The 17917-nt window shown below is 37.7% G+C and overlaps 1 protein-coding gene and 1 pseudogene across 4 annotated transcripts; both read left to right on the forward strand.

The window, feature by feature from the left end:
* The first annotated feature begins 710 nt into the window (after nt 1-710).
* ZFP82 (ZFP82 zinc finger protein) lies at nt 711-14654 on the forward strand. 4 transcript variants are annotated; one of them, XM_025048017.1, is made up of 6 exons: nt 826-907; nt 1566-1623; nt 2907-2992; nt 4307-4433; nt 6312-6401; nt 8231-14654. In XM_025048017.1, exons 3-6 carry the CDS (start codon nt 2984-2986, stop codon nt 9586-9588), a joined length of 1584 nt encoding a protein of 527 aa, XP_024903785.1. In that variant the 5' UTR covers nt 826-907; nt 1566-1623; nt 2907-2983; the 3' UTR covers nt 9589-14654. The 4 variants fall into 4 exon arrangements, with proteins under 4 accessions (XP_006905033.1, XP_015447354.1, XP_024903785.1 ...); XM_006904971.3 differs by lacking the exons at nt 826-907; nt 1566-1623 and adding an exon at nt 711-803; XM_015591868.2 differs by lacking the exon at nt 1566-1623 and having other exon boundaries at nt 812-1033.
* LOC112482147 lies at nt 4916-5034 on the forward strand (annotated as a pseudogene).
* Nucleotides 14655-17917: the final 3263 nt, after the last annotated feature.

A 17917-nucleotide genomic window follows, 5' to 3' on the forward strand; every position in this document is an offset into this window, starting at 1 on the left:
TCTTCTCCACAATAAACTCGTGATTAGATGTAAAACAAATACATAATTATCCAGAAAAATCAGTTTTTTTCCTTCAGTAAAGTTTATGCTTCTTGAAGGTGCAAGAACAGTTGCATCTGGAGGGAACTCTTCAGAGTTCAGGAGCGCGAGGCTCTTGGTCACAACGATCACGCGGGCCACCTCATCACAGTCCCGCATAAACATATCAGAAGCGCAAAAAAGTCGCCACACAATCGAGTGCGCTGTTTTTCAGACACGCACTCAGTGACTCACATCCGTGGTCTGCAGAGAAGGTCCAAGGAAAACAAATCTCTCAAAATCGCGCCGCATAAATGTTCGGAGGCAATTACACGTTCACAGAAACACAATCTCACGGCCTCCCAGTCAATCCCATTATCTATCTCACAGCTTCCTATAACTTTCAGTCCTACATAGCCTGACACACAACTCCAGACATAAAACCTCCTTCACAAACCGCATTCTCGTCTCCACAGTCGCAACGTCTCGAACACAGACCAGCCACATCCAGTGGAAAAAAAATCGCACCCAGAACCACCGCAAACCCAGACAGACACACAGCGCCGTACCTGGTCACAGAATTCCCAGCTGGCCCCCGGGAAGTCCCAGCAACTCACAAGTCCCTTTAAACCCGAAGCTCCACCCCCGGGGCGGGCCGAGCCTGCGCAGTGAGTGCGCGCACGTAGCGCTCCCAGCAGCCCCTGCGCACGGCCCTTTAGGCCCCGGCGCTACCGCGCTCTCGCGTTGCTATTGGGCGTCGCGACGAGAGCGATTCGGCGCCCCAGGTGCGCAGTCCTGGCACGGAGCATCGGCTCCGGCCACCTGTAGGGACGGTGTCGCGGCCGGGAGGAGAGGAGAGGCGCCGCATCAGCGGGGAGGGGGCCGGGGTGTGCGTGAGATCGGCGGTGGTGTAACGTGTGTCTGTGGGCGTGACGGGCCCGGGTTGTGGCACGGGGATCGTGTGCGATCGTGAGGCCCGGACTAGTGGGTGATGCTGTTTTCGTGACTGAGTTAGGTGCAGAACCCCTTGTGTGACCGAAGGTGCCCGTGGCCCCTGTGCCTGCGACCCAGGTGTCACAGCTGAATCTCCTCCCTTCCATCCGCGCGGGCCCAGCCGCAAAGAAATCGCTCCCCGTCCTGTGTCTGAGCGCCAGTGAAAAGACTGCCGGCAAAAGGCTCAGTCCGATGCAGGAAAAGAATTTTAGCACCGATCGGGCCCCTCAGTCTGGCTCCTGGGCGTACGTACTCCCTTCGCTTTCATCCTCGGGTGCGAGCGAGCGCGCGACACACACGTACCCAGAGCTCTGAGGGGGTCCAACGACCGGTTTCAGAAACGCGGAGTCCCTCCGGGAAACTGCTGTGAAGTCAGATGCCAGTCCCTGTGACCTGGCCTTTCTCTAAGGGTCAACAGTGCTCTCCCTGTCACGTCACTGTGGATATGTGTGGATGGTGGCTGGTGGGGACAGGTGTGGTTGCGACGTGCCCTGATTTAGCCAAGCTGGGCTGGGCTCCCGTTCAGATTCCCTTTTTCTCCGGTTCTGTCACAGCCGAAGAAAAGGGCGCTGAGGAGGAGGAGGAGGAATGAACTTATTGTCCATTTAAAAGGCAAGATCAATTTCTTCTTGTTCTGTGAAATGCATTTTAATTTTTTAGGACATGGGTACAGTTGCTTCCTTCTCTTTAAATGACCTGTCCATTTGATTGATACCTAGGCCCCCTCCCTAGTGCCTGTGTGCACATATTTACTTGGCAGAAACTTCCCATTACTTCTGAAAACTTTGTTTTTATAAATATGTGTAAACCTCTTAAAACAGTATCTGATACTTCACAAGTACTGAATAAGCATTAGCTAGTTGTTGTTATGCGGTAATTTAGGACAATTTCCTATCCAACTAAATAGATCAGGAAAAACGCAAATATCAAGCTAATCGTGTTGGTCATTGCAGTTTTTAAAAAATGAGATGCCCAAATGATCTGGAGTTGAAATTCTTAACCAAAGGTAATTTAAATCCATTTGGGGCTTTCAGGGTACCAGAAAACCCTAGAAATGATATGTAAAATTGTTGTGTATATTTTAATGTGCCATTTTTCTGAGGAGGAAGTCCATAATTTAATGAGGTTATCAAACATGACCCAGAAAGATTCAGATCCACTGGTCTAGATTCAAAGACTCTAGTATCTGAGAATGTTCTTTGAAATTACCTTAAATAAATTAATGTCTAACAGTAGGAAATTATTAAATAAATATCACTTTCTGCAAGTGATTTCACTTTTTCCCACTATCTATGCAGTGAAATTTCAACCCGCTGCATTGATAGGATAATTATTATACTACATAGCAATCCTGAGGATAGTTCATGTATATAAAACAATCACATGAAAGCTCTCGATGAATAGATATGTGTTCTCATCTACCTGCTGAAAGTAGGAATTCACACCTCTTTAACCTAGGTTGTAGGAAAGACAATGGCAGATGAAGTCATACAGGAAAGCAGTGTGGATGATTCTGATTAAAATAGTGAGAAGCCCAGAAGATTCTGGAAGTTTTAATACCCTGGCTGTAGGTAGGCAGGGCTGCCACTGCAGCAGTTTGACAGTGGTACTAGCTGCCAAGGTTGGTCCTTATGAATTTCTGTTTGTCTTGGATGAATCCAAGCAGGCCTGCAAGGCTTTGAAAGAGATTCTGCCTTAGAAGATGTGGCCCCTTATCAGTCCTGAAATTTATAAGTAAAGATTAGATTTGTCCATATTCCCTCAAATCTGTGTGTGTGTGTGTGTGTGTGTGTGTGTCGGGGGTGGAGGGGGAGGAGGATAAGGACATATTAACCAGAATTATTCAGGGAATTCTGAGGCTTATCTAATCTCATGGCCTCCTTTTTTCCCCCTAGCTCTGGCCTCTGTGAATTCTGGTTCTCCAGGCAAGTAAACCCCAAGGAGGACTGACCAGTTCTTGAATTTCTAAGCCATGGCCCATGTAAGTTACTCTTTCTTTCTCCTTCTGGAAGTACTGTCATGTTAAGATCCGTTGAAAATTTCTTTATCCAGAAACTTCCTCCTTATCAGAACCCCATCTAAGAACATTCTCCCAATTCCTCTAAATCCAGTGATGGGTGAATTTAAGGAAAGTAATGTCTATCCTATGAGCCCTCTTTTTTCTAGTCATTGTTCATGTCTTCTTTGAACAAGTCATTCAGCATCAGCCTCAGTCTTCTACTAAGAGGTGCAGTGGAGCAGAAATTAAATCCCTTGAGAAAGATGTTTGACCATCTCTTGTGAGTCGATTATAGAGGATGGGCCCAATTTGACTATTCACTGGAAAACTGACCTTTTCTAACTTGAGTTTTCCAAATACACGAGATAAGATTTGCTATTGGTTTACCTCACCTTCAGCATATGGTAAGGTCTCATGTTTTGTGAGGCTTTTAGGACTGGGTAGGGATGTATAGAGAGATCAGGAATCTTCTCTGGGAATCCCTAAGAGCTGTCCACCAGGAACAGGGTTCCATTTGTATTTGAACAGAATGTGCTTGTCTAGAATGATGTGTTTGTGATTCTGGGTCACCGGTATCCAGAATCTACATAAGCATCCTCTAACTCTGGAACAGGAATGCATATAGTGAAGGATGGACAATGATAGTAGGTAAGAAGATCATGTAGATACATGAATAGTTGTAGACCCTCAGAACTGAAGAGGACCTTAAATATTTTGTATAGACCAAAAATATTTAAGTAGAAGAGAATGATTAAATCTCATACATCCATTTATAGATTATTGTATAGCCAGCTATTAAAAAGTTCATTAAAGAATCTGTCATATATGGAAAAATGCTTATGTTATGATCTGATTCAACAATAAACTTGTAGGGAATTCTTTAATTGTGCTCAGATCCTTTCCTAACAGATATTGCAGGGAAACTTTTTTTTTTTTTTTAAGTCCATTCTTTAAGGGTAAAGGGTGGAAGAACTCAATTTCTTGAGAATTTATGAGGGAGACATATAGCAAGGAGAAGGCTTATATACAGTAGTTTATTTAGCTGGAAAACAAATTGCTTTTTTCTTTCCTTGACATTTTTGGATAATTAAGATATGCCTGAGTATATGATGCTTCGAGAACACATAGGCTTGCTGCTTCGGGTGCAATCATTTCCTAATTCACTGTGTTACAGCCTTCCAACCCAAGCCTGTTTGCTTGCTTGTTCCATTTCCTGCAATATCTATTCCATCTTAAAACAAATTGTCTTTAATTTTAATTGCATTGTAATTTTAATTGTATGGTTTGTCATTTCAGGGATCAGTGATATTCAGTGACGTGTCCATAGCCTTCTCTCAGGAGGAGTGGGAATACTTGGACTTAGAACAGAGGGACTTGTACAGAGACGTGATGTTGGAGAACTACAGCAACTTGGTCTCATTAGGTAAAGTTATCTGCCTCTGGTAACAGACTCTGTTCTCTGTAATGTCAACTTTCTTCTCTGGAAATTTCAGCAATATATTTCAAGAAATTATCTAAATTTTTGGTCCCTGTTATCAAGGGAATGGTTTGAACTTTATTTGAAAGTGAGCACCTCCATTAAGCATATTCATCTTTTTCATCCTTAAGTGGTCTTTAGGCCTTCCTTAGTATTGGAAGGACTGGATTTGAAATCTGAGTGATTTATAGCCCTGTCAGTGTCAAAGAAATCAGATTTCACTTTGTGTTTGAACTTAAAATTGCTGTATATATTTCGTTATTGGTTGGTATCTCTGTAAGGAAAATAGCTACACCTTGATTTTTTTCCCCTTTGGCTGTCAAAAAAACACATAATTTTTGTGGTAAGTTGGATCAACAGGACTTATTTATAATTCAAAAGAACTTATTCACTTTTACTTACTCTTATGATTGAAAGTTAAATATCCAGTCTACGGCCATGCCACCCTGAACAAGCCCAATCCCGTCTGATCTTGGAAGCTAAGCAGGGTCGGGCCTGATTAGTACTTGAATGAGAGACCACCTAGGAAGACCAGGTGCTGTAGGTGTAAAAAATAAAAAAAAATAAAGGGATTGTAAGCTGACAAGGTCTTGTAGTCTGCGAGGTCAACCAAGGGTTGCCTTGCCTAAAAACAGTCTGCAAGGTCAACCAAGGGTTGCCTCGCCTAAAAAAAAAAAGAAGAATTTAAATATCCAAGAATTTTGCATTTAACTTTATATGAATATCCTAAGACATGCTTCAGGAAGCTTATTGTTTTCCTCTCAGCAAAATAATAACAAATAGCAGCTGATAAAATATACATAGCTCCTAGTATGTATTGTACACAGCGTTTAGATGTAAATAAAAATTAATATAACCTTTAACAGTTGTATAAGATAGATACTATTATTTTCCCAATTTGGTAGGAAAGTAAAGCATAGAAGTAACTCATGTTACTGAGCTCAAGGGGTTCTCTCTGTGCGTATCAAGGCCAGAGGAGACATGGACAGGAGTTTGCAGCAAAGAAAGTAGAGGTTTATTTGAGGAAATGACACCAAGCCTGGAGACACAGGTGAGCTAGTGCTCAAAGACCTGGCTCCCTATTGGCCTCTAGGGCATAGGTTATATAGAAGAAAACTCTGGGGTCGTGGGCTCTACTGATTGGTCTGGGCTAGGGTAGGAGTCAGTTGATCGTTGCATCCGGCCCTGATGTCAGTCATGGCATCATTCTGCCTGGTTTCGAGAGGATGTGGCCGGTAGGGTTGTTCTGCCTTCATGGGTAGGTCAAGATGGTATTTTTAGTTTGACCTAAGAAACTCTTTTTGTGGTCAACAGACATGAGTCTTTGTTTCTGAGATTGTTCGATGCCGACCAGAATCTAATGTCCTAAGAGCTTAGTGATTGAGGGAGTGGTCGGGCAGTATGTGCAAAGGTGGAAGGATAAGGAAAGAAACGAAGCAAGCGAGTACAAGGCCAGTTTGAATCAAGGAGAAAGAGAAGAGAAAAAGTCATTTTAAAGAACTGAAGATTTTCATGATTATGCTTGTCCAAAGTCACACAGGCAGGATTTGTACCCAGGTATGCTGTGCTTTCGAATACTGTTGCCTCTCAAGGTGTATTTATATGAATACAAATTAAAATAAGACCTTTTCTGTCTCTCTCTAATCTGTTTATTATGTAACCTTAATGTGAATTTTTTTGACCATCTTGCCCTTTGTTCTAAAAGCTTTTATCAATTACCATTTGACTTACAGTTTATTAAAAATTTAACCAAGACTGAATCAAAGTAACTTTTAATTTATTTTTTATTTCCATATCACCTTACATTTCTTTTCTTCTAACCAGGATGCTTCATTTCTAAACCAAATGTGATTTCCTTATTGGAGCAAGGTAAAGAGCCCTGGAAAGTCGTGAGGAAAGAAAGACGATATCCAGGTGAGTCAAGGCCAACTGGGTTACTTTTTGTTAGATTTATTGTAGTGCCCCTTTTTGTTCACAAAAGCAAGGTAGTTACAAATAAAATAAGAAAATAAGCAGAATAACAATTAGAAAAATTAATAAATATGTAACTTCAAAAATGTATATTGATATATAATATCTTATATACATATATAAATACTTTTTTAATACTTTTATTTTTCAATTACAGTGGCATACGATTATATATTAGTTTCAGGTATACGCTAGTTATTAGATATTTATATAACTTACAGGGTGATCATACCAATAAATCTAGTATCCATCTGACACCGTAGTTATTACAATCCTATTGACTATATTCCTTATGCTGTACTTTACATCCCTATAACTACTTCATAACTACCAATGTACTTCTTAATCCCTTCCCCTTCTTCTCCCATCTCCCCATCCCCCTTCCCATTTGGCAACGCTGCCTGGGACCCTTTGCTCCTCCAGGGGGATCTCTGCAGCCGAGATATCCCTCCTGATTTTTAACCACCACACGTGGTTTTGGGATCACCCCTTTCTGCGTCTCTGTTCCTCTCACCTGTCTGGAGATGGCTTGTTCAGTATGTCTTTAGTTGTAGGACTTTCATTTAGTTAGACTTTAGGCAATTATCAATGGTGGTGGTTCTGTAGTTTAGTTGTAATTTTGATGCGGTCATGGAGGGAGGCAAGCACAGCGTTTACCTACTCCACCTTCTTGACTGGAAATCTTAAAGGAAGTGACTTTTAATCTAAGACCTCAGGATGAGAAGGAGACAGCCATGCAAAGAGCACAGTCAGAAGCTTTGTGGGAGATAGAGCAGAAATGTCCTAAGAGATTAAAGTAATTTGGGACATGTTCTGAGATCTGAAAGAAGCCCTCTCCTGGTAGCAGTAAAGAGGACATTGTTGAGATCATGTGTTATATGCAGAGTTGGATTTTATTCTAAGAATAAAGAGAAATTGTTGAAAAAAGTTCAGTATGAATTTTCAACCTTTAATCTCCATCAGAAGAGTCTGGAGAATATTAAATATAGGCTTGCCCAGGACTGTAGAATCTGATCCAAGAGGTGTAGGTGGTATCTGTACCTCAATATTTGTAATAAGTTCCTCAGTGATTCCAATCCATGTCTCACTGACTTAAAGTGTTTATAGGCATAGCTCAGATATACTACAGGTTTGGTTTCAGACCTCCTCAATAAAGCAAATATCTCATTAAAGAAAGCCACTCAAATTTTTTGGTTTTCTAGTGCATATAAAAGTTATATTTATATTATACTAGTTTATTAAGTGTGCGATAGATAGCATTATGTTTTCAAAAATGTATATACCTTAATTAAAAATTACTTTATTGCTAAAAATATGCTACCGAGCATGTGAGACTAGCGTGTTGCAATCTTTTTGCTGGTGGAGTGTAACATCAAAGATCGCTGATCACAGATCACTATAACAAAACAATAATAATGAAAAGCTTGAAATAATGTGAGAATTACTAGAATCTGACACAGATACGTGAAGTGTTGGAAAAATGGTGCCAGTAGACTTGCCGTATGCAGGGTTGCCACAAACCTTTAATTTGTAAAAAAATGGTAATATCCGCAAGGCGCAATAAAGTGACACAATAAAGAGAGATATGCCTGTACTTAATCACCAATCTCACGTTCTTAAATCAACTCTCTTTTTTTTTGGTGTTCCCTTATGGATTTTTTTTCTCAAATTATATAACCGTTTTTAGAATTTCATTGGAAATTACTTTGGTTATCTTTTATTTGTACTGTCAGGAAAAGGCACTACATGTTTGCTCTCTTGTTTTCTTTCAGATATGGCGATCAGGTATGAGACCAAAAAGTTATCTTCAGAAAATGACATTTATAAAATTAACTTATCCCAGTGGAAGATAATGGAAGGAATTAACAACCATGGCCTTAAGGACCTCATTTTAAAAAATGATTGGGAGTCCAATCGAAAATTTGAAGGACAAGAGGGATATTTTGGTCAAGTGAAAATTACATCTCAGAAAGCGCCCTCATACCAGAAACGCACATCTCTTACTCCACATCCTAGAATTCATTTTGTCGAGAAACCCTACGAATGTAAGGAATGTGGGAAGGCCTTTAGAGTACGCCAACAACTTACTTTCCATCACAGAATTCATACTGGTGAAAAGCCCTATGAATGTAAGGAATGTGGCATGGCCTTTAGACAGACTGCCCACCTTACTCGACATCAGAGACTTCATTCTGTTGACAAACTGTATGAATGTAAAGAATGTGGAGAATCTTTCATATGTGGCCCAGACCTTAGAGTACATCAGAAAATTCATATTGGTGAGAAGCCCTATGAGTGTAAGGAATGTGGAAAGGCCTTCAGAGTACGTGGACAGCTTACTCTCCATCAGAGGATTCATACTGGTGAGAAACCCTATGTATGTACAGAATGTGGAAAGGCCTTTAGACAGTATGCACACCTCACTCGACATCAGAAGCTTAACATTGCCGAGAAACTCTATGAGTGTAAAGAATGTGGGAAGGCCTTTTTGTGTGGCTATGGCCTTAGGGTACATCACAAACTTCATACTGGTGAGAAACCTTATCAGTGTAAAGAATGTGGGAAGGCCTTTAGAGTGCGACAACAACTAACACTCCACCAGAGAATTCATACTGGTGAGAAACCCTATGAATGTAAGGAATGTGGGAAGACCTTTAGTCGTGGTTATCATCTTATTCTTCATCACAGAATTCATACTGGTGAGAAACCTTACGAATGTAAAGAATGTTGGAAGGCATTTAGTCGTTACTCTCAACTTATTTCACATCAGAGCATTCATATCGGTGTTAAACCCTACGACTGTAAGGAATGTGGGAAGGCCTTTAGACTGCTCTCACAGCTTACACAACATCAGAGTATTCATGTTGGCGAGAAACCCTATAAATGTAAGGAATGTGGGAAGGCCTTTAGATTGCGCCAAAAACTTACTTTACATCAGAGCATTCATACTGGTGAAAAACCCTTCGAATGTAAGGAATGTAGGAAGGCCTTTCGACTTAATTCATCTCTTATTCAGCATCTGAGAATTCATTCTGGCGAGAAACCCTATGAATGCAAGGAATGTAAGAAGGCCTTTAGACAACATTCACACCTTACCCATCATCTGAAAATTCATAATGTAAAAATATAAGGAAGGCTTTTCAGTCCTGTGTTGTAGAACACTCTATGAGTGTAATAATCCCTTTTGCTTCATACATGGGGGAATTTAATGTATTTTACCATCATTCAAACCTAATGAACTTCACATTCATTCTAAAAACGAATCTTACTAATATAACAAATGTGGGAAAGACACTTGCCTCGATCTCATTACTTTCCTACATGTGTTATATTGAACAAGATGGTTAACTGCTCTGTGCTATAATTTATTCATTTGTAAAATGGTAATACTGTGGCAGAATAAAAATTGACACATTCATTGATCCACCTCCCCATCAAAGGGTGGAATCTACATCCTTTCCCCTTGACTTTGACTTTGACTAGTAGAATATAGTAAAAGTACTGTTGTGCCAGTTTCTGAACCCAGGCTTTACTGGTTGATTTTACTTCATCTCTTGGGATACTCTCTCTGTTTTTAGAATTTCATTGGAAATTACTTTAGTTACCCTGTTCAGACCCTACACTGTTCTGTTAAAAAGTCTGGCTACTCTGCCCCAGGGACACTTGGAGAGGCTCAAGGACAATATAGAAAGGGAGAGGTACCCTGCTGAGCCCAGTCTTCTAGAAATGCCCACCAAGACACCAGACATTTGAGTGAAATAGTTTTGGATCCTCTAGAACAGCCACCAGCAGATTGCTATACAGAACAGAAGAATCGACCAACTGAGCACCTGCCTAAATTCTTGACCCAGAAAACCATGAGATGTAATAAAATGGTTGTTTTAAGCCACTGAATTCTATTATTTATATTACTCTTGAAAATTCATATAAAAGACTACGGGCACAGTGAATATAGAAAAGCCCTCCACCAACACTCATCTCGACTGAAATTCAGATAACCAAGTCTTGTTAAAATAGTGAAAGTGAGAAATGCTTTTTCAATTTGTTCATTAAAAAGCAGATACTCTGCAATCTACATTCTGTGGCCTCAGTCTAAATTTAATTTAAAATTAACAAAGGGTAACATAAAAAAAAAGCTATTTGGAAACTTAAAATCACCTGTATTATAATTCCTGCACTAATTTTTTTTTTAAATCCATCGTAGTTTTTTGTTTTTTTTTAAAACGTTCAAATTGTCCTATCTTTGGCCAGTGAGTATTCCCTCAAACGGACTTATATGTCCTTTTGTCAGGACCCACTATAACTTTTGATAGCTTTTATTTTTCTGACCAATTGGTCATCTGCAGAGCATATTAAAGACATTTATTAATAAAAGGGGAAAATGGAGCACTTGTCTTGCCTTTCCTTTATGAACTTTAAGACAACCAAAAGCTGGTGAAGGAAGTTCTTTTTTACTAGAGAAGTCTAGCTAATAAAAGTGAAAAGAATGATAGAATTTGAAAAATCACCCTTTTATTTATGAAATAATGGATCTTGGTGGTGATATCAATGGATGCAAAGACCATTAGGTAAAAAATTGATAGAAAGCTTTCAGTAGATGGAACAGAATGACAACCCACTAATCTGTTTTCACATCTGTAAATTAGATCAACCAGGCTATGTGCTTCTTGATATGATACAGTGGATGTAAACAGCACCACCTGTGAAGTATTTCTGCCTAAAATATTGACTCAGAAGTATAATTTAGTCTCTAAATGTAATTACCGGTTTACAGGAAACTTGGGAAAAAATAAATGATATAAAGAAGCAAACAAATCCAGAACGTGGGAAATTCCACAAAATTAGTGGCCTAGTTTCTTAACCAATGTCTGTCAAGACTAAAAACAGAATCTAACAAGAGACTTAAGAGACATACCAATTAAATACAGTGTGTGGAATGTGCTGGGACCCTTTTGTAAAAACGTATCCAGGATTTGTTTTAATCAGGTATGGTAAGATAGGCAGACAAAAATGGTTGTCATACAGAAGTTTATGCTCAGATCAGTAGAAATAGACACTGCATGCCACTCAGGTCCACATAGGGAAGCCTCCAGTTCTGTTGGGAGGCAAAAAATAGGTTACAGCAGAGCATGCTCAGAGCCTTTACTGAAGTTTTCCTGTGAAGGAATGGGCAACACTGAGTAGGTACACTGGACAAGGGTTGGATAGGCTGAATAATTTTGGTAGACTCTGAGCTATAGGGGTGGTCCCTAGTTGCCTGGTACCTGGCCTTGGAGTGATTTAGGGCAGGGGGAATATTAGCTCGGTGTGTGAGAGTTTGATAAAGGAGATGATTTGGGATATGGGATTTGGATTGGTATGTATAACAAAGGCATGATTGCAGTGGAGTCCTTTGTTGTCTCTAGGAATTTGCTAGCTCTGGGAGGGGTAGTCTCTCCAGGGTCAAGTCCCTAAATGTCAGAGCATCGAGAATACAGAAAAGAAAATATAATCAATAGAATCCTGATTTGGACAAATAAATTTTTAAAAATTTAGATTATTGTAAAAGTGTAAACCTATAGAGTGGGTATTATACTAAGCAATTATTCATTTTCTTAGGCATGATGATGACATGAGGGGTGTGTGTGTGTGTGTGTGTGTAGGTCCTTATGCACAAGAGATTCATAGTGAAGTATTCAAGGGTAAGATTATATGATGTCTATGGTTTGCTTTCTACAAGTTCAGAGAAACAAAAGGTGGGAGGGATAGATGAAACAAAATTGACAACATTACTAAGTGTTGAAGCTGGATACATAGGGTTCATTGTTCTATTTCGCCTTTGCGTATATATGAAAATTTCCATAATAAAGTTTTTAAAATAGAAAATCATATCTGAAATTTTAGACTCTTACTGGTAAATGATAATGTGATGCCTACAAATAAAAATTTGTGGGAAATCACCAAAACTTTCATTGGTAGAAAACTAATTACCTTAATGCGTTCAGATAACCTGGATTGAGCAACTAGTGTTTGTCTTGTTTACCATGCAGTCCCCATTCCTACAGTGCCTGTCATGTAACACTTGATAAAAGTGTTAAAAAATATAATAAGCATTGGCTTAAGCCAGAAAATAATTTAAAAAAACCAGCTAAGATAGGTAGCAGAAGGTAATCCATATGGTAAAAGTAGAAATTAATGGAATAGCTAAGAGTAGATGTTCTCTGAAAAGACCATTAATATAGAATTGGCACTAATTATTGAGGAAAAAGATGACTCAGTTATAACTTTATATATGGGAAAGGTGAAATAGATACCTATATTAAGAAGATTTAAAAATTCTTAAGTTATATATATTAATATATTATTTGTATTTCAATATTTATAAAAATATAAAGAATGAATTGTCTAGAGAAACCCAGATTATCAAAGTTGACTCAAGAAACAATAAAAAACCTGAACGGATCTATAAACAAAGGAAAAAATATAAATATAGTTACAATCTTGTTTTTTCAAAACTAGAATTAATAGTTTTGCAGGCAACCAGAAGTTTTAAAGAATTGATAACCTCTAATAAAATTTCGCAGGTCATTCTATAATGCAGTATCCCAGGATAACCCCTAAACAGTAAAGTCTGGACCAGTATCACTTAAGATACATACAAACATTCCAAATAAAGTTCAGTAAATTGAATTCGGTAGTATGTTAAAACAATTATAAAACGAAATGATCTACCAGGAATATCCAGGGGACTGACCTGTTGTGATTTAATTAGGTATCCAGATTTTAGGTTTTCTAAGGAGCAATGTAACAATGTTGGAAGAAGTGACATGATCCAACCCCAATATCTGTTAGATTCTCTTATTTTTGCTTATTTTCATCAGCTTCACAAAAAGAATGAACAATAGATATGAAAAGTAAGCATTCAACACTTAGGAACCTTTCACAAAATAAAAATGAGTATTGTCGCACATTTTGAACCAGACTTTTGTAATGTTTGCAGCCATACATTAAGACTTGATACCTGCAAGTCCATTTTGCTCAGAATGGGCAGATTGGGGAGATGTCATTGCATAAACATTTACCATCTAGAATAGTACATATTTCCCACTCATGATTTCAAATTGTTTTTTTAAATTTGTAAACAGTACATACAATGTTTACACAAAAATGTAATACTGAAAAAGTATGATAATTGCTGTAATAATATTAATTTTTGCTAATAGGTCAATGTGTTTTGCCTCCATGGTTACATTTTATGTTAATAGAGGTCTTCTGGAGACAGTACATTAACTCGAAATTTCTGAAAGTATGTTCCACAGAGCAGTAGTACTTAAAGGTACTTGAAGAATGATTTTGTGGTCAAACAAGCATGAGAACTCTGTGTACTATATTTCTTGGGGGGGAAAATTCACATTAAGTGCCTATCAAAACACTATGAAAGAATGTTTCATTTTCTCTAACCCAATGTATATCAGACTTTTCTATAGAACTCCTATTCCCAATACTTATTGCAGATGTGATTCCACTTTGGTAGATGTTGCCATACCATAAATGGTGGCTTCAAGGATGGAAATGTCAGGGTTATGGCAAGTATATATATGGTTGTCTGTATGGCAAGAAAAGCAGCTCATCATGCTATCCAACTGGCCAATTTCTTTAAAAAAAAATTTAATGGTGCTTTTCAATAGACTAGAAAACCTCTAGCCCTATTTCAATAACTCTATTGTATGTATATAGGCCTTTTATTGGTAATTTTTACATTATATACAACTCATTGAAAAATATCTTATGGAATATCTGTGTGTTTCTTGTAATACATAGGCAAGTGTTTCTCTGAGGTATTTATCAAAAAGGGGGATTGCTCAGTCACAGGTAATATTCACTTTCGACCTCACTAGATATTCCTGGAGAAGTGGAGAACATCATTGTGTTGCCAATTTACAACCCCTTCAGCCAGCGAAATATTTCATTATATCCCCACTTCTAGCATGTATTTTGATATATGCCTGGTTAATAGTTGAGCATCTTTTCACATCTGTTTATTGCTAAACACTGATTTGCCAATTCATGTCTTTTGCCTATATTCCTATTTTAAAGAACATTCACATAAGAATTGTGGGATCCTTTCTAGTATTAATGATGACCTTACCTTCTCCCAGATTATGGCTTATATTTGTATTAATGGTGATATTGTCACATTAAAATTTTAAATATGGATACAATCTTAGCTTTCATTATTAGCCAATAATCTTTTAAATTTAGTTTGTTTTTTTTACTAGACTTTTAGTTTTCTAGGCAGTTATGTCAACTGAAATAGATATAATTTTCTGAATATTTACAGTGATTATTAATTATTATTATGGTAATAGAATTTCCAGAATAAGATTTAGGATTAGTGGTGATAGCAGGCATCTAATTGTTTTCTCCAATTTAATAGAAATCATTGAGTGTAATGTTTGTTCTAGATTTGAGGTAAATAGACTTTGTGTGGCTCAGTTGTTTCTTTCACTTCCTAATTAACTTTTTATTATTAGAAATGTCTGCTGAATGTTGTCAGATGCCATTTGGGCACATTGATATTTTTTTTCTTGAATTTGTTAATGCGGTAAGTTGTACTTTGGTCATTAAGGCAGTATGGTATTGATGCAAGAATGAACAAATAGACCAATGAAACAAAATTAAGAGTCTTGAAATAGACCTACATATATGTGGTAATTTAATTCATGACAAAGTTTCCTTTGCAATGTAGTTGGGAAATGGTCTTTTCAGCAAGTAGCACTGGGTGAGTTGCATATCCATATTGATAAATTAATCTCAACTGTTACCTCTCTCTACACACAAATCAATTCCAGATACAGTTTTAGATAGAACTCTAAAAGCACTAACCATATGGGAGAAATGGTAAATTTTACTGTATTAAATTTAATAATATATTTTCATCAAAGTCATCATCAAAAAAATGAAGAGACAAGCTACAGAATGGGAGAATATATCTACTATACATATTTGACCAAGGATTCATCCAGAATATATAAAGAACCCCTACCAATCTATAAATGACAGAAAACCAAATAGGAAATGGGAAAAAAAAAAAACTCAAATAACTACTTTTTTTAAAAAAGGATATATCAAATGGCCAATGAAACGTCAAAAGGTGTACAAGTTCATTAATTATCAAGAAAATGGAAAACTTAAAACCACAATGTGAAATGACTATATACCCACCAGAATATCTAATGACGAAAGTATGTAGAAAGTGTTTGTGCATTATGCACACCTACAGTGTGCCACAGAGTGCTCTAGCCTTCGTCAAATATGCTAGTGAATATTAAAGATCCCCAATCTTCAGGAAAATCTGGGGAGCAGACAACCAGTGAGTACCTAAGAAAATTGATATGGGCCACAAAGAGAAAAGATGTCAGAAAGGAGAATTACTGGAGGGGGACAATTCAGTCAGTCATTTCATCTGAAGTATGTACAGTCGTCATAGTGGTAACGGTACAGGTTTTACACAAGAATAGCCAGGCTAACCCTGAAAAAAGCCACAAAGGATACAAGTCCTATCAGACATTGAAAAATACTAAAAAGTTCCTATAATCAAAATGATGCACTCATGCATGAAGAAACCAGTAGGATAGAACAGAAGGTCCATAAATAGACCCAAATTTACAGGAGATTTTTTTCCCATTTCCTATTTGGTTTTCTGTCATTTATACACTTTTCTTGAGTATATCTTTTACTTTGGGAATCATGTTAATGTTTTACATATTTTTTAAAAAGGGAGAGACCCTAAATCACAAAGAAGCAAAAACAAATATTTCCCTCACACTAATGGAGAAAAAAGAATTAACCCAAGTAACTTTTGAACACAATATGATCACACTTGCTTAGGCTAAGACAAAAAGAAAACAACTAAATAATTCACTCCAATTAGTAGGATTGATTTACACAGTGATATAGATTAACAATTCTGAAACTTCTCTTTCATGTATTCTAGAATCAAAAAATATTAATGGAGTAAGTAAATATAATGAGAGCCAATTTTATCGTTGGAGAATTTGCAGAGGAGGCTAGAATGAACCCTCTGGTCGTGCTGGATTGCATCTGGTGGTATCAATATAAAGTTATGATTTAGAAAAGTATATAGATAAATATAGACATACATATAGATGTGTGTACATGTATACATATATTTGTGACATATACATATATGTAAATATGCAGTTATATATATACAGATAGGCATGTAGATAGATGAGAGAGAGAGAGATTCCTAGCGGAGAGGAAAGAAGCAATGACATCCCAGTAGCAATGAGAATATCTAGAACCCATATCGAAGGAAGTAGGGCTCTTTGGAAAAAGAGCATATACCAGCATTGATATATACCTTGAGTTGTTTGTTGTTTTTACAAGAACTTAAAAAAAAACCACCAGATAGAAAACTGGGGACTCTTCTGACCACAGCGATGTAAAACCCGGGCTGAAGGAGGATTGATGACCAGAACTCCTAAAATCTCTCTTTGTAACTCCAGCTCCAACCAATCAGAAGATAACCCATGAGCTAACCGTGAGTTGAAAACCCCTACCCCCAATTTTACCCTTGAAAACCAATTGCCAATAAGCAGCCCCGGGGAGTTCTGTTCTTTGAGCATTTTGGCTGCCTGTTTCATTGGTACCTAAGAAATGAAGTTTGTTTTTTTTTCCTTTCGCTGTACCCCGCTGTCAGTGTAATTGGCTATGTGCAGCTGCAGGGTGGACAAACTCTTTGCTGGGTTACAGTTTTTCAGTAGTTTCTGACATTGTCATTACCATAAAGATATTTTATAAAAGTTCAAGTCATAAATTACATAATGTTATAAACAATTAAAATACAGGGTATAGTACATCTTGGGCCACTTTTTCAATTTGTGAACTTAATGCAAAGTGCATCCATGAGATATAATTCTGTAACAAATTAAATCTCCAGAAATGTGTTGAGAAATGACATGGATTTAACTCCTGGTGGAGCGGTTAGTTTTTACTGATTTTAAAATTTACTAAAATGAAATGTTAATAACGAAAAGGTTAGTATGGCTGGTTTTAGAGAAGTAGCTTTTATTCTACTAAGGAAAACAGCAAGACATCAGAGACAACTAAAAACAGTACAGACTTAGAAAGTAATGAAAATATCTGAAAGAAACTCTTGTTCTGCATGCCTGTGATGATTTGAAGATCCAAATTCTCTTTCAAAACTGAACAACATAGGAAAATAGGTAATCCGAGGAAACTCATATTTCAGAAAATCAGTGAGCGTGAAAGCAATATCCTTTCCAAAACTCCTTCTACTGAATCTTAGCTAAGTCAGACGTTAATTCTCTGGTGCTGCTAAACAAGGAAGGTGAGCAACATTTACTATGAATGACATAGGGCCTAGGCATGAGAACTACATAAATGGATGAAATGTAGACAGAGCCTACAACGGGCTGCTGCCAGACCACAGG

The sequence above is a fragment of the Pteropus alecto genome, unplaced genomic scaffold, assembly GCF_000325575.1.
Source record: "Pteropus alecto unplaced genomic scaffold, ASM32557v1 scaffold41, whole genome shotgun sequence".
NCBI classification, from domain to species: Eukaryota; Metazoa; Chordata; class Mammalia; order Chiroptera; family Pteropodidae; genus Pteropus; species Pteropus alecto.

Coding starts and splice junctions, on each gene's coding strand:
- ZFP82 (XM_006904971.3), top strand. Junction 4,434..6,311: donor CAGCAACTTGGTCTCATTAG/GTAAAGTTATCT, acceptor TCTTCTAACCAG/GATGCTTCATTTCTAAACCA. Junction 6,402..8,230: donor GAAAGAAAGACGATATCCAG/GTGAGTCAAGGC, acceptor GTTTTCTTTCAG/ATATGGCGATCAGGTATGAG.